This window comes from Bombus flavifrons, chromosome 5, assembly GCF_040668555.2.
Source record: "Bombus flavifrons isolate JBK064 chromosome 5, iyBomFlav1_principal, whole genome shotgun sequence".
Lineage (NCBI taxonomy): Eukaryota > Metazoa > Arthropoda > Insecta > Hymenoptera > Apidae > Bombus > Bombus flavifrons.
The window spans coordinates 12,985,039-13,005,636 of NC_138446.1; the positions used below are offsets into that span (position 1 = coordinate 12,985,039).

The 20,598-nt window shown below is 45.1% G+C and overlaps 1 protein-coding gene across 3 annotated transcripts; it reads left to right on the forward strand.

Annotated features, from left to right (window-relative positions):
- The first annotated feature begins 551 nt into the window (after positions 1-551).
- On the forward strand, positions 552-20,519 carry PsGEF (Protostome-specific GEF). Of its 3 annotated transcripts, none has more exons than XM_069112525.1 (16): positions 552-774; positions 8,282-8,523; positions 8,852-9,474; positions 9,604-10,388; positions 11,229-11,466; positions 12,892-12,946; positions 13,655-13,936; positions 14,298-14,603; positions 15,406-15,821; positions 15,902-16,114; positions 16,502-16,861; positions 17,075-17,192; positions 17,269-17,684; positions 17,759-17,998; positions 18,066-18,411; positions 18,857-19,033. In XM_069112525.1, exons 2-16 carry the CDS (start codon positions 8,284-8,286, stop codon positions 18,863-18,865), a joined length of 4,647 nt encoding a protein of 1,548 aa, XP_068968626.1. In that variant the 5' UTR covers positions 552-774; positions 8,282-8,283; the 3' UTR covers positions 18,866-19,033. The 3 variants fall into 3 exon arrangements, with proteins under 3 accessions (XP_068968626.1, XP_068968623.1, XP_068968625.1); XM_069112522.1 differs by having other exon boundaries at positions 553-774; positions 18,891-20,519; XM_069112524.1 differs by having other exon boundaries at positions 554-774; positions 17,777-17,998; positions 18,891-20,519.
- Positions 20,520-20,598: the final 79 nt, after the last annotated feature.

Consider the following 20,598-nt stretch of genomic DNA (forward strand, 5'->3'; position numbering starts at 1 on the left):
AAAGCTAATAATTCTAACTTACACTATTTTCCCCATCAAAGATATAATTTTATCAATTTCTCTTATTTTACGTTCTGTAGGGTTCCCACAATTTAACCGATTCGCCGAATAAGCAGCTCATTTACCCGAGGTTTCCTTCCTCTTTCGTAAATATTATCTCCGATCTTTGTCGTTCGTGACTTTGCACGGTAGTTGAACAAATTGGTGAGAAGATCATGAAATTAAATAAGAAATACGATAATCTGTGATACAGTATGGCGACAAGGTTCCTACCTAGAAAATGTTTATCAGCGTCCCGTTATCGGTCGCTAACATTCCGATGGTTCACAATCCTGAAACACCCACCAGCACCTTCGAGCCACGGATCATCGAACGTCTACCTGGGGCGAGTGGAGTGGCTGGCGTGGATCAGGTCACGGCTTCAGAGTGGGGATATGAGTATAGTACAGACTGTATAGAGCAAGAGACAGCCGGTCTCTCCTGTTTCGTAGCCTCACCTAGGGACCCTTTCCTACATAAGGCCCACGTCCTCACCCCACCACGTCAGTAGAGAACCAGCCGTTGAAGTGCCACGATCCGACACCTCTCCGCCGCGTTGCTGCACCTTTCGTTTCCTCGCGATCCGCGTTTTTTTCTCCGTCAGAGTCGATAGTTTTCTCTTATCATTAACGTGGATTATGTGCTGCGACGCTGAAATCTGTGTACGAAGAAAGTGACTGATACCGGAGCTGATTTTGGATGTACGAGTCGAATCCTGCTGCTCAAGGACACACGGTGAATAGCTTCTCTTTTTTGTGCCGGTACCAGATCTTCCAGGAGGCGGCCTTTCTTTACGAACAAAGTTGCCAGATATTTTCGTTCGAGTAGTCTGACTTCGAACAGCCTGAATTTTTTGAAATTAACAGCGATGGATAAAAGAAAGTTTAAAAATGTCAATAACTTTTGTACTAAACATTTTCGACTATATTGGTGACAGTTAGATGTATATTATATTTATTCGCTACTCTTGTAAAATGTAATTCCATTTTGGAAAATTATGGTACTTTTTCGTATCATTTCGATCTTGAACTTTCTTTTGTATACCGCTATAGTCTCGAGTAACTTGAAAAATGTTGCACGTTTTGCATACGAAGATCCTTTGCAACGATCGATGTTTATCGTTTATGGAATTCGATGGTATTTTCTTCAATTAGTATCTCGTTTTTAACATATGTTTTAGAAGTGGATGTTTCTCTTTGAATCAATCGAAGACATTTCGGTAACCGTAACGATATCAGACGATTCTGAATTGTTAACGATTTGAATCAATAACTACTCTTCTATAAATATAATGATTATCGTCATTTCCTACCGAAGAAGGAAGACTTCCTACGTGTGTCAGTCTTTAACAGGATAGTTGCGCGTAATTTATTTATTTTTATTTATACTACTTAGACGTATTCAAAATTGATTTCCACTATGTCCAAGTTCTATGGATAAAGTTCGAAAATGGTTTATTGGAAATCATCTGAAGTGATTTATAGGACTCTGAAGAAAAACGAAAAGAGGAAGAAGTACCGTGACTTTGTCTCCTAAACATAAGAATAATTAAAAAAATCTCGCTGTGACTAACGAAACTGTTTGATCAATGGAAAAAATAGGCAAACGATTAATCGCGAAGAGGTTCGAATCGAATGAAAACGGAATACAAGTAGAAGCGCTATCCAACAAAGGGGTTAAGGTCATTCTTACGTAGCTGCAATCGAATTTGGTAGCTCCTTGGACAAAGTCAAGTACTCTCTCGAACGTTGTGATGTTAGAAGCTCGTCTAATTGTAAGACTGCACGATCCGGTAGTACGAGTCGCTTGGTTAGTGCACAGTAAAGCGACGGCGAATGAGAGAAATGGAAAAAAAAAGAAGGAAAGTGACCGCGCGTGGCTCCGGTCGGTACATCTGTCAAAGAATGGAAAAAGAGAGAAGAACCGAGGAAAGAGGTTGGAAGAGAGGAGGAATAAGAAGAAGAAGGATAAAAAAAAAAACACTGAAAGGGACTCGTAACGAAGGAACCAGCAAAGCTAGTCGTGGGTCCTATACAAACTTTCCTGTCGAAGTTCCAGGGACCCCGTGGGTCCACCTCGAGGAACCTTTTCTCGAGGATCCCTCTATTTAAATGGCCAGGCGTTTGTTCACCAGGACTCGTTTCGTTCTATTGTTCTCGCCTTATTTTCGAGGCGCGTCCTGAATGTCCGCAGCCTGCTTTAGCCCGTCGCTAAAGGGTAAGCGGTTACGAAACGTGGTCCCGACTTCCTTTACAATTTGCAAATTTCCAGTTTAATTTCAATTCGCCATTAACCAAACGCGTTTCTTTTGTTGTCTATTCCGTCGTTGATATCCTTCTATTTCTTATTCCTTGCGCCCAGGGCGGACCGTTTTTTTCTTTTGCTGGAACCGACTCTTTCATCGTTGAATCAAAGATGTGTGAGATTGGATTTGAGAGTTGCCGGTATCGTCTATGCAAATGGTCTACGCTATTGCTAAGACGACCTTAGAATTTAATGGGAGGAACGTAACCACGTACAGCGGAAAAGCAGAAACCCCAAGTGTATAAACAAAGACTATCCACCCCTGTAGGATACTGAAGGTCGATCGATGGTGACTAAGACTGTGGATGTTTACGTTTATGCATAATGCAAATAAGCAGAAATAGGCAAGCACATATACAAATACAGAAATGTATAAAATATCATGGATAAAATTCACATTACATTTAAAAGATAGATATACCTACTTTTGTTCAAGTATCTGTAAAAAACGAATTTGTATAAATATCCGCCGTCTGGTTGTAACGACAGATGAAAAATCGGAAAGCACAAAGCTGCAAGATCGCAGTGGTACCTATATTACGTAAGCTTGCGATCTCGAAGGGAGGGAAATGCAGCATAGAAAATCGGAAACAGGAGGGAGGACAAAACCCGGGACAGGTGTGCTTCGAAATAGAGCGCGAACCAAAAGTCTGTCTTCTGGACGCGTTTCCTCTCCAGGTTTCCCGGCCCTGCTCCGATTCTTCGATCTCCCTTCCTTCGTTCGATCTTGTTCGTCTCGCTCTGTTGCCAAAAACCGAGTACGTCGGTGCTGTGAATGCGCGTTTGATTGTCCTCGACTGGCTCTCTTATGAAATCCCCCGACCCCTTGGTTTAGTCGTTTCTTCTTTCTTGCCTCGTGCATCCGCTCGTCTCTCTCACCTTACTCGTTCCCTCCCCACCGAGAACTATGCTCGACGAGACACGGGACCATTTCGAGAGAAACGTCACCAGCAAAAGGTGTGTCTGGGGTCAATTCAATATAAATCAGAACCGAGTCTCGGAGCTAAGCTAAGCCGAGCGAAGAGCGCGGATGAAGCCGAAGAAGAAAAAGGAAGGCTCGACGGATGGGAAGGGGAAGGGGGTGTTCGCTACGATGAATAGACTATTTTTAGGGAGCGCTCACGATCTGTACACAGCCCGTATACTCTTTGTGCGTGTAGCTGTCGCGTTAGTGTGTTTGCGACGTTTTCAAAAGGGATTAGGTACCAAGTGCTCACCTGCCCTTCCTTCGTTTTTCGTCTTCCTCTTACTTCTTCCACGCACGCGGATATCTCTGTCACGGTGCAACTCCGAGCTTCTTGGCAACGACTTTCCCTTTATCTTTCGAATCTACGATTTTTATCTTCGACGTTGGAACGATCATCTTCCTATTCGGTTGCCTCGAGTATCTTCGCGCGCGAAACACCGAAGAGAGGTTCGTTACAAATTGCACGCAAACGTTTTCAGCGATTTTCTCTTCGGCCAGGGAAGCGAGTTGATATCTCTCTTGAAATCATACCCATTGCACGATCTTCGAAATTATCGGGTCCATTGGGTCGAACGAATGTGCCGCGATTTATTTCGCAAGAACGGATAGCATCGGTTCTTCCGTGAATGTCCCTTCATGCGTGGAAGGGGGCTGTCCCGATCGAGACTCGTGCTAAGAATCTTGGTGTTTCTTGTTTTCCTCGGGGCTGCTCGCGAAAGGAGCCGAATCGCGACCGTTAATGCCTTCTTCTTTATTCTCCTCGAACCGTGAATAATCGCATTGTGCCAGCGGTTTTCGCGATGCATCTGTTTCGCGTTTCACGCGAATTAATCGCGCGACTGGCGACGGCGGTAAATAGGGGGACACCCAGCTGATTTTGTATTGCCTTCGCGTTATCTCATTCCCATTACCCTGTTTCGTCTGCTGTGACTCTCGGTATTGTCCAGTGACGTGCGAAGTCCTTTCGAATGTAAAGTACATCGAAACACGTTTAAACGAAGCGTATTATCGATTCCATTCGAATGTGGCGCGAAGATTCGCTAGATGGACGATAATAAAGAAATCAGGTCGGTAGATAATAAAGGGGACTCGGACCTCTTCGGTTAATTCTCATCCTCGAGAAGAGTTCAATGTCGAAGTCGTTAAAAACAGCTTTTACAGCATACATTAAGGAAAAGAGGGGTCTGGCGTGCTTGTAAGCATGTTAAGGTTTTTAACCGTCGCTCTATTTTATTCCTTTCCTCGGTTGAAGGAAAGTGCTCAGCTCGATCCTGTCTTGTTCTTCGCGGGGTCTATGCAGAGGGTTAGGTAAGGGAGTCCGTATAGGTAAGGGGGCGCAAAAAGGGATTAAACCTGATCGGAGGGGCCACCCAGCCACCCCTCTCCTTTTTACATTTAGGATACGATCCAAGAACGTAGCAAGTATCGACGACCTGGCGCGGATGCTTTACAACCTATAAAAGCGACAGATATGGGTCATGTTTTATCCAAACTGCGCGGACTAAAGCGCCTGGAACAATTTAATGTTATAGTTTCCCACTTGCTACTCGTTCATCGAACGAAAACACCTTCCCCGAAATTACCTCGTTCCGTTCGTACGATGATTTAGCTCTTTGCTTTAAAGAAGTTACGATCCTGGATTTTAAACTTTCACGATGGTTAGACGACGTATTTGTGGTTCTTCGAGTTTCGCCCGTGTTCTTGTTGGTACGTTTTTTAGGGCTGTCCCGAAGAAGCGAATTGAAATGTTTGTGAAACTTCGGAACAAACCGCAACGTGTTAATAAAAGCACGAGCGAGACCCGGAAAACCACAAATACCTTAATGCAAGGCACACTCAAGATTTCGTCCTAATTGCTTCATACTCGTCAAGCTACTTTCGAACAGTGTTCGTAATTTCGATCTGTCTTTATATTTTGGTTACGTCAAGTCGATATATTTTTATTAAATCAAGATATGTTATCGAGTACAACGTTATAACGTACTTTCCGAGTAAGGGCCCGACTAAATCAGAGTATATTTCAACATCCCTCATCGAACCCCTTTTTTCCGCACTTGTTTCCTTTGGTTCACAGTACGCGCTAACTTCGAATAACGAAAGTCTCCTTCCCATGGCGGTCATTTGTCGTTTGACCACATATATCGGTGATCGTTAGATGAGACGATAAGAGCTACAGGTGGACTGTAAGTCCCCTTTTCTAGACGCACCGCCCCGCAAGCACTTAAGATTTATCTTTGACTTGTAATTACGTCACGAGCTTGCAGCTGCTTATTAAGGGGTCAGAATATATATTTTTTGCAATCAGTTGTGTTTTCACCGCAGAGTATATCAGATTCTTCGTACAAATGATAATGTATCTGCTGATTCTTTAGAATAAAAATATGCTTCTGTATGCTATACACTATCAGCCACGAGTATTCTACTCGTTCAATGTATTGGAAAAATAACAAACTTTACTTTACTTAGTATTTAACACTACGCACACGTGGTGCAAACACTAACAGTTTTATAGTGAAATGTCCGGAAAATAAAATCAGTGGAAGATTCAATTTGTAAGAAATTCAGTTTTCAATGTTCGATTTGTACCAGATATCGTTCTTATGGTTTCATATTTATGGCTAGCAGTGTATATAATGGTTCTATTCGTTTCCGCGAATACTATGTTAGAACACAAGGACCCATTTCTAATAAAAAGTATACGCAAACAGCTTAACCGAAGTTTCAAGCTGCCGTGTCGCCTTCCACTCGAAGCACAATCGAGAAACACGACCTAGATCGCAGGTGCAGTGCGCTCGACGACTTTGTAATTACATTCGAGATTCATTGCTAGTGCAAATCGCAGGGCATTATGCAAAGAGCATAACGCGCTTTCCGTTTCTTGTTCAGCTCCGTATGTACGTCGTCTGGAACATACGAAACGTTTTAAAGGTTCCGCGCGTGTCGCGCGACTGGTTTTCTTCCCTTAAAACATTCGACCAGACCGCGTGTGCAATCTTTAAAAACGTATCGTCGGTTAAATCCTTGGAAGCGCTTCTTCAATACGTTCCGGTTGTACTTTTCAACCGATTCGAATGTAAGGGTCGTCTCCCGTTTTTAATCTCCCAATCGCAAACGCTCAAGGAGAACCAGTTGCGCTTTCGTCGCAACTTCTTTGCTTCTACTTTAGCAAGTATCGAGTTAATTATTTAAACATAAGCACAGAATGCTTAATGTAGTGTTCGCGTTGCACGCGTTTCTCACGATGGCGGAGGCAATATCGCGAGCTTAACGCTCGTTACAGTAGACGTACGAGACAGGGTCGCGAAAGATACCGAACGTAATACGTTAAAGCAAGACGGCTGAAAATAAGCGAAGATAACGATCGCGTTTCGTTGACGGTGTTTCGACACCAAGCGAACTATCGTGCTTTGCGGGACCAGATGGAAGGCACGCTATACGTGATCGCCACCATATGGGCAGGTGCCCATGCTGTTTTACCAGCGACCGTATATACATAGCCGAGGGGTTGCACATAACGTTGCACATGTACGTGTACAAGCACGAGAACGTGACGCTGCACGAAGAACGCACAGGTAGACCAGGTCTCGAAAGTACGTGAACGCGCGTATAGTGGAAAAGTGCGTGTTACGATAGAAGAACGCGTGCGTGGCATGGCAACAGACTGTATGTAAATGAATGCATTTTTATACCTAATTCACAATACAGTACGCCCCACCCTGCAGAAGGAACCGTTAAAAGTGAAAACCCAATACGTACTGCTACTGCTGCTGCTGACACTTTTCTGTTACACTTGCTTCCAACGTTAGAAACTTGCAACAACGTAACACACATTTTACGTTGTTAACAAGATTAGTTACACGCTACTTTCTACACATACTTCTGTACCTATACTCGCACTAAATGATTCACGAACGTATTGGAAGATTTAACGCAGAAAACTTTTGTGCAAACTTCATTAACTTTTACACGTGCTTCGCTAATGAGTCGTAGTAATAAAGGAAATTGCGGAGGAGCAAGGGAGGAATTCGAGTCGTGCTAGCAGAGCGAAAGTCAATCGTTCTAATCGGATCAATGATTACTTGGTCCAGCGAATTTTGGACGGAGAGCCTTCTTCATATCATCGATTCCATTTGTTCGTTAGTTCCATCGCTTTAGTTTGCCAAATCTCTTTTACTACGAGCAATACTGCATGTGCCTATGAATAGTCTTAGCCTGGCATTTAACCGTTCGTTAAGGCAAGCGTTAAGTCGTGAAATAGAATCAGGTGTATGGGTTTCACCTGTTTTACTGTTTCCCGTATGCCATGACAGGTGCATCTACTAGTTTCGTCACTGTTTTTCTGTTGTTCTTCTGGTTTATCTCTCTTCTTTCCTTTTTTTTGTCACCACTTTTGACCTGTTGTCCAATTAAAACCGGACATTTATTTTCGGCAGCCCGTATGGTTGATACATTTCTACCAACACCCTCCTTCTTCCTGCGATTGTATCCCTTTAACGCAAGATCGTGCGATATCCTGTTTCTTTGCGTCACGTGCACGCCTTACGTAACTTCTCCTTCATATTCACGAGCAATCTAAATAACTGAAAAATACATACTCTCTGGGATAAAAAAGTTTTGCAAAAATATTCGATTCGACAGATTTATTTGTCGATGTTTGATCTAATCTAATTTTATTCTAATAACTTTTATCTAATCCGATTTCTCTTCCATGTTCGCGAAGAATCCGTGTAATCGAAGAATACATATAATAAAATTTAGTGGAATATTTGATTGTTAAAAATAAATTCCGTTTTATCGACGACAGTCTGAAATTCTGGAGTATCGTTTGGTTTCGTGTATGTAATCGAAACGGCGGTCGTTTGTGGTTCAGTATCGCGGTTAAATCGATAAAGTTGTTGTAAGCTTTTTAGCAGAAGGGTGGGAAGGGTTAGACGCGTTCCGCTTAGTTAGGGATTTGCTTTTTGCCTTTAGAGATGCTGAAGTGGACGGTTTCGAGATCATTGTCAGCGAGCAGCTCGACGCCTCACGGTCCACCTAACTTGAACAAGGCGCCCCGTAGGCCTTTTCGAGATCTATCTAACACGCCTCCCGCTGCTGGGACGAAAACTCGGGCTGTACCTGGTCAAAATGCCGAAAATATATCGGCGAGAACGACGCCGGTTCGTCGAAGAAGATGCAGGAGCCACGGTAGCGACCTGAGAACGTACTTTCAGGTATCGAACTTGTCTCATTCGAATTTTTATTTGTCGTGTCTATCCTGTTCCTTCTCGATAAAGTCTCGTTTCCACCGAAGAATCAACATCGAGTAACTTTTTGTTGCTTCAGTGCGAACAAAATGTTTCTATAAGATGTTGTTTGTTGAAAATATCTCGACACATGTAGCAACAAGAGAAGAAGACAATGTTGCTCGATGTGACTTCGGCAGAGACGACGCTTTATGAAGCAACATCGCTGAAAATCACGACCCAGATTTTACGTGGAAAATTAAGAGGTGGAAAATAGAAGTTGGAAGGCGAGATAAGCCGTATCGTTTGGTTTCAGGCAACGAAGCCTAATTTGCGCGCGAACAAACGTCAATCGATGTCACAGCAACCAGGGAAATCATCGATCTCGGAGAGTTTTTATCAAAGCACGCCAAGGGTCGACGCGGATATCGGCCCGTTAACGTTTTTTCCCCCGGGCAGCAAGTGCTCGACAGCTCTGACCCTGCCAACCGATCCGGCGCTCTTTATGAAAACTAGAACAAAGAATTTCCAAAGTGACAACGAGCTACCACAAAACATCGTGAACGAGGCCAGGGCGAATCTCCAATCGCACGTCTCTGACTTTTTTCAACAAATTTCGATGGCCACCAGTCCCGAAGACGTGATGGAGGCTGAGTCCGTACCCTTCTCGAACAATCGAGTTTATTCTCAGAACGAGAGAAAAACAAAGTTCGCGGATTGCTCGAAAATATCATATTTACCGAAACTGGCGAAGATCACGAAAATTCACGCTCGATGCAAGACACCGTACCACAGCAAGACTTCCTCTACTGTGAACTCTTTGAAAGGCAATGGTCATAGTCAAACGCCTCTAGCTGGGAAACTTTCGAATCTGGCTATCGACCAAGACTTACCTAAATTTGAGAACATGGACAACACGGTTACGGAAGTTCTCAACAGGTAAGAGACACGCAAAACTTTGGGCTTCACAGGTCCTCTGTTACCCAAAATCCCCTTTCAACGTTCTTTGTTACTTTTCTATTTACTGTCTTCTTTTTTTTATCTTTTATTATCACCCTTATTGTCCAGGGAGCAGGAAATAAATTTTACTGGCAAAACCGTGGCGGAAATTCTTTTGGGAGACGTGGAAGAAAGGAAGAAGGTTCTCGGGAGTAGTTGCGAGGAAGAAAACTTCTCCGCATCCGATCATACTTACGAGACGATCGTGGAACGAGACGAAACCGTGGCCGAGGAAGCTACGACTCATAACGATAGTTCCATCTCTTCGGCTAGTCAACTGTTGGAGGATCCATCGCCGATGTCTTGGGCGTTTACCTCTCCTACGAACGATCTCGATGGAGAATTCACTTTGAAGAGACAGCGAGGCATACGAAGGAAGCGGCATCGGAAGGATACCGAGAAAGTCTCCGATGGAAAGCGAGCAAAGAGACGATCGTCTAGTCACAGCCCGTCCACTGGCACGAAATCAGCAACGACACAGAACACCTTGATGGAAGCTGTGAATCCAAACGTGAAGAAACTCGCCTTGGAGACCGACTTGGACATTACTTTGGACGAGAAATGCGTGTTCGAACCGAAAGGGCTGTTCTGTGAACTCGACGATCGCAAGGACGAGGAAGTTGGAAAGAAAGCGAATACTTGGGATCTGGATAGTCCAAAATCGACTCTTACCGATGACTTTCATAGTTCGAAATCGTTTCTGAACTCGGTGTCCAACACACCGGAGACTCCGCTGGTCGCGACTGTCAGACGATGCCTCAAGTTCAGCCCGGAAAGCGAACCTCCGAGACAAAACTGTCACGGATCGATCGAGATCGAGTATTCCGTCGTGGGCGATCAAATACACGTTCGAGGTAAGTATAGGAAATCAAGGGGAAGATAGTTGTTGGAAGGTTTCTCGTTCCAGACACGCATAGGTTACAGTATACTTTGTACGTTTATTTTGATAAAATTCGAATCGCGCGAGTAAATCTCCGAAGAAGTAACGATCAAACCCATGAGATACATTAATCTTATCGGAAAGAAATTCACGAGGGTATCCGCGCCGCGAAGACGTCCCTGAAACAATGTTGCGAAAAGGCATGCGCCAGTCACGTGCCACGAGAGGGGGTGTTTCAGTTGGCACCCCGCGATAGACGACTGTGCCAGTAACCCACAGACCCTCCTGGCAATTGGCTCCCGGTTAGTAAGCCTACCAACATTGATTCTTCGCGGTACACATCCTTGCGTAAACAAGCCTCGAAAAATCTCCGAGACTTGCCCTTCCTCAGCTTCTTCGTTCACACGCTTCCGAGTACCTAAATTCTGCTAATAAATTTCGTTGAACCATCGTGCTGTAGCTCGTCAATCACATCGATTTTCCAATCGGTTCGTATCTTTTGTTTCTCGTATCCGTTCGTTTGGGAGAACGAGGAGGAATCACTCGGAGTGGAAGCGTGTTGCAGCAAGTAGAGGAGTGCCGCATTGGTCAGGCACCAGCGATGCGCGTAGTGCGTGCAACGGAACGGTCAGCCGGAAGGAGAACGAGTCCTCGTTCGTTCCAACTTCTTTCACCCTCTTCCGTGAACGATACGTTCTCTAATAACTCGAATATCGTACGCGGTTCAAGCGTGTGACCGATCTCGCGACAGAAAACATAAAGACGATCGAAAAAGGCTGGTGTCCTGACGAGACTGTCTTTTTATTTCGTGCAGTGATAAGGTGCAAGGACCTACGGAGGGCATACGAGGGTCCAGTTCACGCTTACGTGAAGGCGAGTTTGAAGAATACAAACGGTGAGGGAGTGGTGAAGAGAACAGCGGTACACAGAGCCACACCGAATCCCGTTTTTCACGAGACCTTGATACTACCCTGCCCGGTGAACAACAATCACTACACCAGCAAGCCCACGTCCCTGGACATCGCGGTCTGGCACAGGGATCGTCGTGCAAGGTGAGCATGCTCGAAAAAGAAAGTGTGCACGTAGTGAAAGAGGGGCTCGGAGGTTGAGATAGCGGACGTAGCCTCGTCGTAGACGGTCGAAACGTGCTCGACCCCGGAACGATTTGCTGTCGGTTTGTCGGCTGCCGGGAATCGACACGCGAGCCGTAATCTCTCTCTCTGTCTATCTGTCTCTCTCTCTCTCTTTCGAGAACATCTTCGCGTTATTCTCAACGTTGCCTTGACTCATAATCGCACGATTCGCTATCGTGCCTTTCGACTATCCGGTAACACTTTCCAAATGATAATCGGTTAACCCGGTAACGATAGTTAGTGCCGCTTCGTACACGGCGCGAGATACTAATCTCACGCAATCCACCTTTGCGTGCATTCCGGCAGAATGTTTGGGAATATTTATAGAACGTTCGCCATCAAGTTTCCAGAAAGGAGTAACGTCAGTTATATGGTTAGACGCGTCGTCGAATATTTATATTAGAATCTCCTGCATGCTGTTCGTGTGCAACGATACATGGATGCACGCGTTTATCAGTGGCGTAGCTACAACGAAAAAGTGTCCTTTCGATGTTCGTCAAAGACATTGATCGTCTATATTCTCCTACCACGACGAATTAAAAATTCATACGAACGAACAAATACAACGGACGAAACCGTTTCCACGAAGGGACAATCAAGCGACTGTATCATTCCGCGATGAAAAGGCACAGAAGTAGGCGCTGTCTCCGAGGAAAAAATATTGAGGTCAAGAACTACGGCTTGGTCTCGTTAGTGGAAGACGAACGAGCTAAGCAACCCTGCTCCCAATGTTCTCGGCCGTCCTATCGTGTCTCCCTTTTAAACGCGATTCGAAACTCTTTACTTCCTTTTTATTATCTTCGAATACAATCGTTCGACGTTCGAATTTCTGCAAAGTAAGATTATGTCGCCACACGATGGCCATGTTCGGGCGGAAATACGATAATTTACCGGTCGATAAGAGACAGCTCGAATCGAGATAATTTTACGTAGATTCGGAAGCAACGGTCCATCCGAATATCAAAACGAATTTCTGGGCTATGTGCGGATTCCTTGCGGTAGGAGGGGAATCGATTCTCTGGAAGCATGCGCACCGTGTTCACCACGTGCACTCGCGAACATCCGCGCGTCTCTGTAATGGTATACGGGAAACAACACAGAAACTGTCTGCCTTTTCCTTTTCCCTCCTCCTAATGTAAATAGTTAAAACTTGTACGTGTGTGTGTGTATGTGTGCCGTTTATCTAGCGACTACACAGTCGTCTGTCGTACGTTTCGACTAACACCGATACTGCTATCCAATGCAAGCTGATACACGATACACCAATACGATACACGACGCTGTGTACACATAGCCAATATAACACGCGTATATTCACGCATGTTTTCGTTTTTCGCATTTCAGACGTAGCGAGCTGCTGGGCTGTATGACTCTACCCCTACCTCTGTCTCAAGATAAGGTAAATATATCTGGACGTTTTAATTTTTTAATCGCAAGCTACGTATTTACGGAGATAAGTTCGAATCGGTTGCACTCGGTTTAAGGCGGAAGAAACACGAAAATATCGTTCGGATTTGATAGCGTCTCGGCAAGGAGGAAGTTTAATACGTGACTGTACGTCAGCTGTTTGCTAGGATTTGTAAGTCTTCCTGGCTTAAGGTCAGGGCTAAGCTCGTTACGAAGCAAGTAAGTGGAACGTTGCTTGGCAAAGATTCACTTGCGCTTTGACCTCGTTAAAGGTGGCAGGTGGCAGGTGTCGTCGCGATATCTCGCTAATTTAATCGAAATCGTTCGTTTACGTTGTTCCACGACACGCGAACAAGAGATGATCGTGGTGGCCATTTACTGTGTGGTATTCTTCGTGGTTGGAGTTTTGCTGAAAATATTCATGTTCTGTTGAGAGGAAGAGAACGTATCGGCGACGGGGTTGAATTTTTGTCGTTTAATTTAGTTTACAGTCGCGTATTAATCGTCGATGTGGATGGATTTTCGGTTTAAAATACGATTTCACGTCCTAGAGAGAGAACTCGTAATAAAGATTCGCGGAAAATTTCTATCGCAAATTAACATCGTGTTGGTGTTCACGGTAACTTGGGTCGAGATGCAAACATACGAATCATCGTATTTTCGATAATTTACGTTTCACTGAACGACGATTCATTTTTAGGAAGCGACATGGCATCCGCTAGAGGCAGGAACCGGTCGGAACACGAGCAACCCTTATGCCGGTTTGCCACAAGATTGTGGAGTTTCGCCACCCCTGTCGAAGGACGGAGAGCCAGATAATAATAATTCAGGAGCGGAAGACCTGACGTATTTAAGGCATCTCGAATTAGAGCCTATCGATCCTTTGACTGGCTTACCCCTGCATCCGGGTTTTACTGCTAGAGGCGGCAGAACACCATGCACCGTTACGAGGAGACTGATAAGGCAAACTGCAGCTAATCAGGTGAGTTTCTTTTTTCCTTTCGCAACAACGTGTCTTCCATCTCCACGATTATACAGAGAGACCTGTCTCCACTACACGACGATGTACATATCGGAAAGTTATAGTCGTTTCACGCAATTACCCCAACAGAATCACAGGGGTCCTCTTACTAGCAGGGTTTAAGTAGGCCTTTTCTGAAAGCCTGCTTTGTCCACGGCATTAGCTAAACGAGTCTCGTGCCGAGCTCTATCGAAACTCTCTCCTTTGTAGCAAACGCGTGGAAAGCCCTCCCATGGCTCTTCGATATTTCTTCCGATCGTTATTATTTCCCCTGTACCCGTCCTTTTCTAACACTTTTGACAGAACGTTTCTTCCACTGTAGGTTCCATGGGGATTTTCGCTCTCCTGGGGAAGACCGCCCCGTGTGGAACGCGTGGACCCTGGCAGCCCGGCGGAACGATCCGGTCTGAGGCCAGGTGATCACGTAGTCTTCGTCGATATGACGAACGTAGTGACGCGATCACGGGAAGAGATTCTTGGACTGATCCAGGCGGCCACGAATCAACTGATTTTGGAAGTTTATCGTAAGGGAAACGTTCATTCGTCGATGCACCGGCCTAACTCGATGAACGTTAGTCTGCAGCAATCGATCGGTGGCGGACATCATGCGGTTGCGTTTAACGCCGAGGTCGGTACAGGCGTCCTAGTCTGAACATAGCAAACTCGTATCGAAGTTGTTTCGTTCGAATGATCGGAGGACGATTTGCTCGGATATGCGCGGACGAAAAGGCTTTGGTTGCTCGTGATTTCGCTTGACTTACTTTTACTTTTCATATCATTCTTCCATTCGCGGTTTTGACTAGGTTAATGAACTTTGTTGAAATCGCAGAGTAGCGTTGATCAAAATGTTTTGCGTGCTAGTTTAATAAGTTGTATCGAATTGGAAATTCGCTTTGAATTTGAATCGATCGGATGTTACCTACTCCTTGAACGAAGTTCACGCAAGCCGCAGCGGGCTGCATTTTCTTTCGAGCTTATTTTTATGTTTCACGTTGCACGCCATGTCGCGCAATACTCGTGTACATTCTTTTCCGTGACTATCTTGTATTTTGCTGCGAACGCGTAATGTATAGCGCGTGTCCGTTTCCTTTGTCGGGTGGACACGGTTAAGTTATGATACAGTTATGTTTTATTATGTAACTTGAACGGTTGTCTTTCTTTTTTTTGTTGCTCAACAAGTTCTGTTTAAAAGCATTTCTCGTATTTTATTTATTTATTTCATCCCTATCCCCTTAATGCTAAGACACGTCTTGCGCTGCGTCGTCTGAACAATCCGAATGGAGATACATAGAATCCGCTTGCAGAGCATGAACCGAGAACAACGATAGATTTACGTAAAAATTGTATGCATGCGATGCCGCACAATTGCAAACCTTTTTCTCGTTTAAAATCGAACGAATGCCACGGCTTTTGCGATTGAACGCGTTCAGGTGTTTCCAAACCTCGCCCCGGATGCACCACCGGAGGAGGAGTTGTCCGTGCGTGAAACACGGTACTGGGGAATCCTGAAAAGCGGTCAAACGCGTTTTCTGGCGCCTTTAGCCGAGAGACGCGATGTTCTCTCCGCGGCGGATTACTTGATCCTCTTCCAAAATCTCGACGAGTTGCTCAAGATCTCCGAGGAAATTCGAGACGAAGGTGGCGGAGTCGAGAGTTACTTGTGTAGAGTTCCAAGAATCACCGCTGCCTATAGAAGATACTTAAGTGGGTTACAACGCGCGTGTTGCCTGTTGGTCGCCCTTAGACGAAACACGGCATTCGCGAAGCTCGTCTGCGAGCCTGCTGTACCGCACAAGAGACGACCCGATTTGACGGGTGTCTTACTCTTGCCTCTGGAGCATTACAGGTTCGTTTCAAATTCATAAATCCTCGTATGTTTGAAATCTTGCTCGCTATACGTCGTGTATTCGTTCGAAATGTCCTTAGAGAGATGACGAGACTGTTGGGTCTGGCATCGCCAAGGAATTGCCAGCAAGCCAGAGATCTATCTCAGGGATACAGAGAAGCGACGGCTAACGCCGGCGTGATGGAACCACCGCGCGATACCGGTAGACCTTTGCTCAGTCTGCAAGAAGTTGAATCTCGACTGGTTTTCGCGAGATGCAAACCGTTCACGTTGGCCATGCCCGGTAGACAATGGTGCGTCTTGAAAAAGTATCGAAAAGATCAGAATGAGGCTATGGTTACAGTGGTTAAATGTTCTGAAGTACCGTCGCTCTGACGAACGATACGCCTGAAGATAAGTAAAGAATAAGAAACCAAATGTATACGTATATTCGTCAGAATCTATATACACACGGTGTGTTTATTATTTATCATTTATTATACATATCGATCAATTAGATTCAAGTATATCAAACCATCTAGTAGTATTTTCATACGACTACGGGAATTTGATATTATGATAAATAAAAAATACTTTTTGTAACTATTATACTTCATTGTTGTAGTATATTCGCCAATACGCGTAACCACAGCCTGAAAGTGACTCTGGCATCGTATAAAAGATTACGTGCATCTTTGTAGGTTATTCGGCGGTGCGCTCGCAAAAGTGGAGGGTCGAGCACGACTGCAACCCTCATGGGCCTTACTTCTCACCGACCTTCTCGTATTCGCTCGGGTTTCCCGAGATCGCGTTCTATTCGTAACCGAAGAGCCTCTACGACTATCGAACATCGCCGAGGCTTGTTTCACCGTCCGCAAAAGACCCACTGAATTTCGACTGCAAATCGCTATCAATCCTTCCGGAAGCTCGGAGAACGGTCACGTGGAGGTGAATAGCGGTGGCTGCAGCCCTCACAGTCGTCCGCGACGACGTGTTTTAGTTTTGCGTGCACCGACACCAGAACTAAAGGCCGTTTGGCACAATCTTCTTCAGCGACAGATGTAAGTAGCCTTCACTCGCATCGAGATGCGCAAGTTTCGAGGAATTCTGATAGGTACGATTCACGGACAGTTTGAATAGCTTTTGAAAGGAACGCTATAAAGATATCGTTTACCGTCACGTACCATGTTCAGAGCTCAACGAGACTCCGACAAGCTCGTCACATCGAAACGTTCGGTAGTTTCGCTTGTCTGTACTAATTCGTTATATTTTAGAATCTATGTAAATACAGGCTATGGTGGAACACCGAGTCAGGACAGTCCAGAAGAAAGTCCCATCACCGGTAGCAATTTCACCAACGCAGCGATTAGGGAGCCTACGGAAAGTTCGCAAGTGAGTAAACGAATGTTAAGCAGTTGAGGATTAACTGGAAATCGAGCAAATTATTTACTTATTCTCAATTCGACAGACTACCAGGGAGTCGCAGAAACAGGACGAGGAAAAGGAATCGCGCTCCGTTGACAGTATTGACAGTATCGTCAAAAGTTCAACGGGAGACAATCATCTGGCGCAATGGGTGCGCAATTCCCATCAAATTCCTCCACCGGATAACGAGGAAGTTCCTATCGAGGAATGGACGGCCGAGGAGTTGGCAGCACGTGCCCCGAAAGAAACCAGCAACGAGCCGAGTCGAGAACGAAACGCGACAACGGAGGATGTTGTAACGGAAATAACGAGTTCGGATATAGAGCAACAAAGTACAGCTTCGAGCGCGAGCCTCAGTACGGTCAAGTCTAACAGCGTAAACACGAAGAAAAATGGCAGCCTCGCATCTTCCAAGGAAAATTCCACCAGCTCGATCAACATTTGTAGACGATGTCACAGGTAATAGGAAAATAGATTTTGCTGAAGAACTCAAAATGGTAGAAATAAGTAGTAAATGAAATGTCCACTGATAGACGCGCGTGCAATTGTAGATCGGGTTGTCCAACACCGCCTTTGACGAGAGATCCGTTTTCTCCGTTGCCTCCAAAGATCTCAGTTGTCCCGCCAACGCCTGACTTCTGCACCAGGCATCGACTTAGAAATGGATTGCACGATAGCCCAGGAAGGAACAGCCCATCTTACACTCCGGCCGATGGTAATACAGAAGATGGGAGCGAAGACGACCTTGATTGCGATGGCGAACCACCGTACAGGTAAAGTTTAACGCGAAAGCAAGTTCGAAAGATCGTTCGATGATAATGGTATTTCGTTGATTTCCAGAGTTCTAAGAAGATTCGGTACGGTGAGCAGTTTGGATCAGGACGACGAGCTCGAAGAGCAAGCAGACGATGACAATCGAGATTCAGAGTCTCCACCTACGGGTTTAAGAGCGTGGACGGCTCGAGCAAGCAGTTACGTAGTCAGTAAGAGATCATCGTTACTGGAACAACTCGGCGAAGGCATAGGTGGATACCTTCTTCAATCGCCGGTCCCCCCTGAAAGAACGGAATTCTCGTTGGACCCGAACGACGAGGAAGGAACGACGTCCGGAGCTACCTCGGGGGACGATATCTGGGGAACTCCAACCTCTGGCGGCCCCGACGACGAAAGCTTCACCGCGAGCTCGGTAATGATACAAACCATTTTACGGTAATACGATAGCATTCGAAGGTATCGCTAGGAACACGACCGATTCAACGACACGAAAGATTCCCGAGTCTGATTGAAGATCGATTACGCGCGCGATATTCTTACTTTCTCTTCAGCTTCGCTTCTTTCACCGATCTCACGGCTTTTGTAAAAGCTTGTCACTTACATTATACCGCAAAACAGTCGATGGTCGTATTGCGATCTAAAACCGTAGAAGGTTAAAAAGAGACCGTTTGTATTTTCATCGAGTTTCAATCCGGAACGTTGGTAAATAACGGGATCGAAAGAGGCAATAAAATTAGAGAGAAAGAGAGAGAGAGAGAGAGAGAGTAAACGATTTAAATCAGTTAGTAAGAGACAAAAATTAGTTGGTAAGCTTCGCACGCATCTGCATGACAATGCTTGCCCTTTTGTTTGCAAAGAATCACTAGCCCCAACTGTGCCTGACTTCCCTAGCCGCCGCCCATCGGTTCAGGCAACGTCGTTACTTTTGGCGAAGATAACTACGGCCTAAACCTGTCGGTGGAAGACGAGGTCGACCAGGAGTCTGAGAACGACGACTGCAATTTGTCGGAACTGAACATGGATCAGTTACTCGGCAGTGGAAGTCTCAGCTCGTTGCGGTGTTTCCTGGGCAGGCAAAGGTTAGAGCCACTCCCGGAGGAGGAAGATTCGTCTGGAAGCGCGAAGGATCAAGTCGGATGGTGGTGACAGCGGTTTCAAACGGCGACGTCGAAGAACGTCGGCATGAGTTCCGATGGGAATGACAGGGATCGTATCTTCGCCAGATTGAGCCAGGAGGACGAAGAGTTCCGGAGAAAGATAGTGAATCTTCATAGAAAGTTGTCGGACGTCGAAGATACTTGCACGACCGAGGTTACGTCGTCGGATATTTCGAAGGAGGCGGAACGTTTGAAGGAACTCGAATCGGTCGCGCGAAGGGCGGAGGAGACTAGAGAGAGCAGAAATGCCGAAAGAATCGAAGCCGAACAAGCAGGGAGGGAAGGATATTTGTCGGCGGAACTGAGAGACACGAGGGATCGTCGATATACACACGAGCGAAGAAGACGGATGGAATTGTTCGGAATTCAACGAAAAACAGGCAAACTCGACGAGGATTCGGAAGATCAGAACGACACCAGCCCTTCTAGAACGGAGAAAAATTTCTTATACAGATTGAGAATAAAACGACGCAGCATGAAGCTGTTTAGTTTCTTAAGCGGAAAGGCCGCGGATAGATCGCAAGAAGAACGTGCCGCGAGACTATTAAGGATGTATATGCCTGAAAAGGGATCCAAAGCACAAAACACTATTTCTATTCATCATACGTCCAGAGACAGACGATTTTGGAAACTGCGAAGTCGAAGACGAACAAATTCCTCTTAAATGCAAAGGGATGTGCCACCTTCGAAGAACGGTCGATACAGAAAGGAGAAAGGAAACGATAGAACAATCGCCGTTTCTTTGTTATTAGAATTTCCAGTATTCGAGTTATCGAAGTTTTTTGAATTCTATTTAAGCACGTACAAGTTCAGACTTGTTTTCATAGAATCTAGCGTAACGATACGAAAGGTTAGGTTTACAATTTCGAGTCTAGATTACTTCTTCGTCTCGTAAACGATTTCAAAGTACGCCCCAGTACTTTCGTCGAAAACGATTAGTCGAGTAAAAAGTTGCAGAACGCGAGAGTCGCGTTCCGTATTGTAGCGTGCTTGTCAGATTTTTAACGGAACGATTTTTTTCAAGAGATTTAAAACGGTCTAGCGAAACGTTTTCGATATATATATCTTTAAGATGTTTCGTTTAAAGCGTAAGACTGCTCGTCGATCTAGTCTCGCTCATTAAAATATAGACGAAGTTTGTTTCATTTTTGGAACACTGTATCTCAGTAGGTCCGCACGACTGACGCAAAGCGGCACTCATCTTCCACCATAGATCTTGCTCGAACATACGAAACCAAAAGAAATTGTAAAAAAATAAAAAAAAAAGTGGAAAAAAATTGAAATTTTAACATTACTGTTGGTAGGTTGTAACATGGCCAAGTGGCTATAATCAATATACAAAATAAAGTATATTATTTGTTCACTGGCTGTTTCCCTATTTCCTCTCCTACGATATCTTACGATAGCATAATTTTAATACTGATTTATGAATTACTGATTTA

What these genes read in the sequence shown, in the direction of transcription:
- PsGEF (XM_069112522.1), top strand. Translation starts at nt 8,284, where the DNA reads ATGCTGAAGTGGACGGTTTCGAGATCATTGTCAGCGAGCAGCTCGACG. An exon ending in GGCAAACTGCAGCTAATCAG is followed by an intron (nt 13,937 to 14,297) that starts GTGAGTTTCTTT and finishes CTTCCACTGTAG; the next exon opens with GTTCCATGGGGATTTTCGCT. An exon ending in AAAGCTTCACCGCGAGCTCG is followed by an intron (nt 18,412 to 18,890) that starts GTAATGATACAA and finishes TGACTTCCCTAG; the next exon opens with CCGCCGCCCATCGGTTCAGG.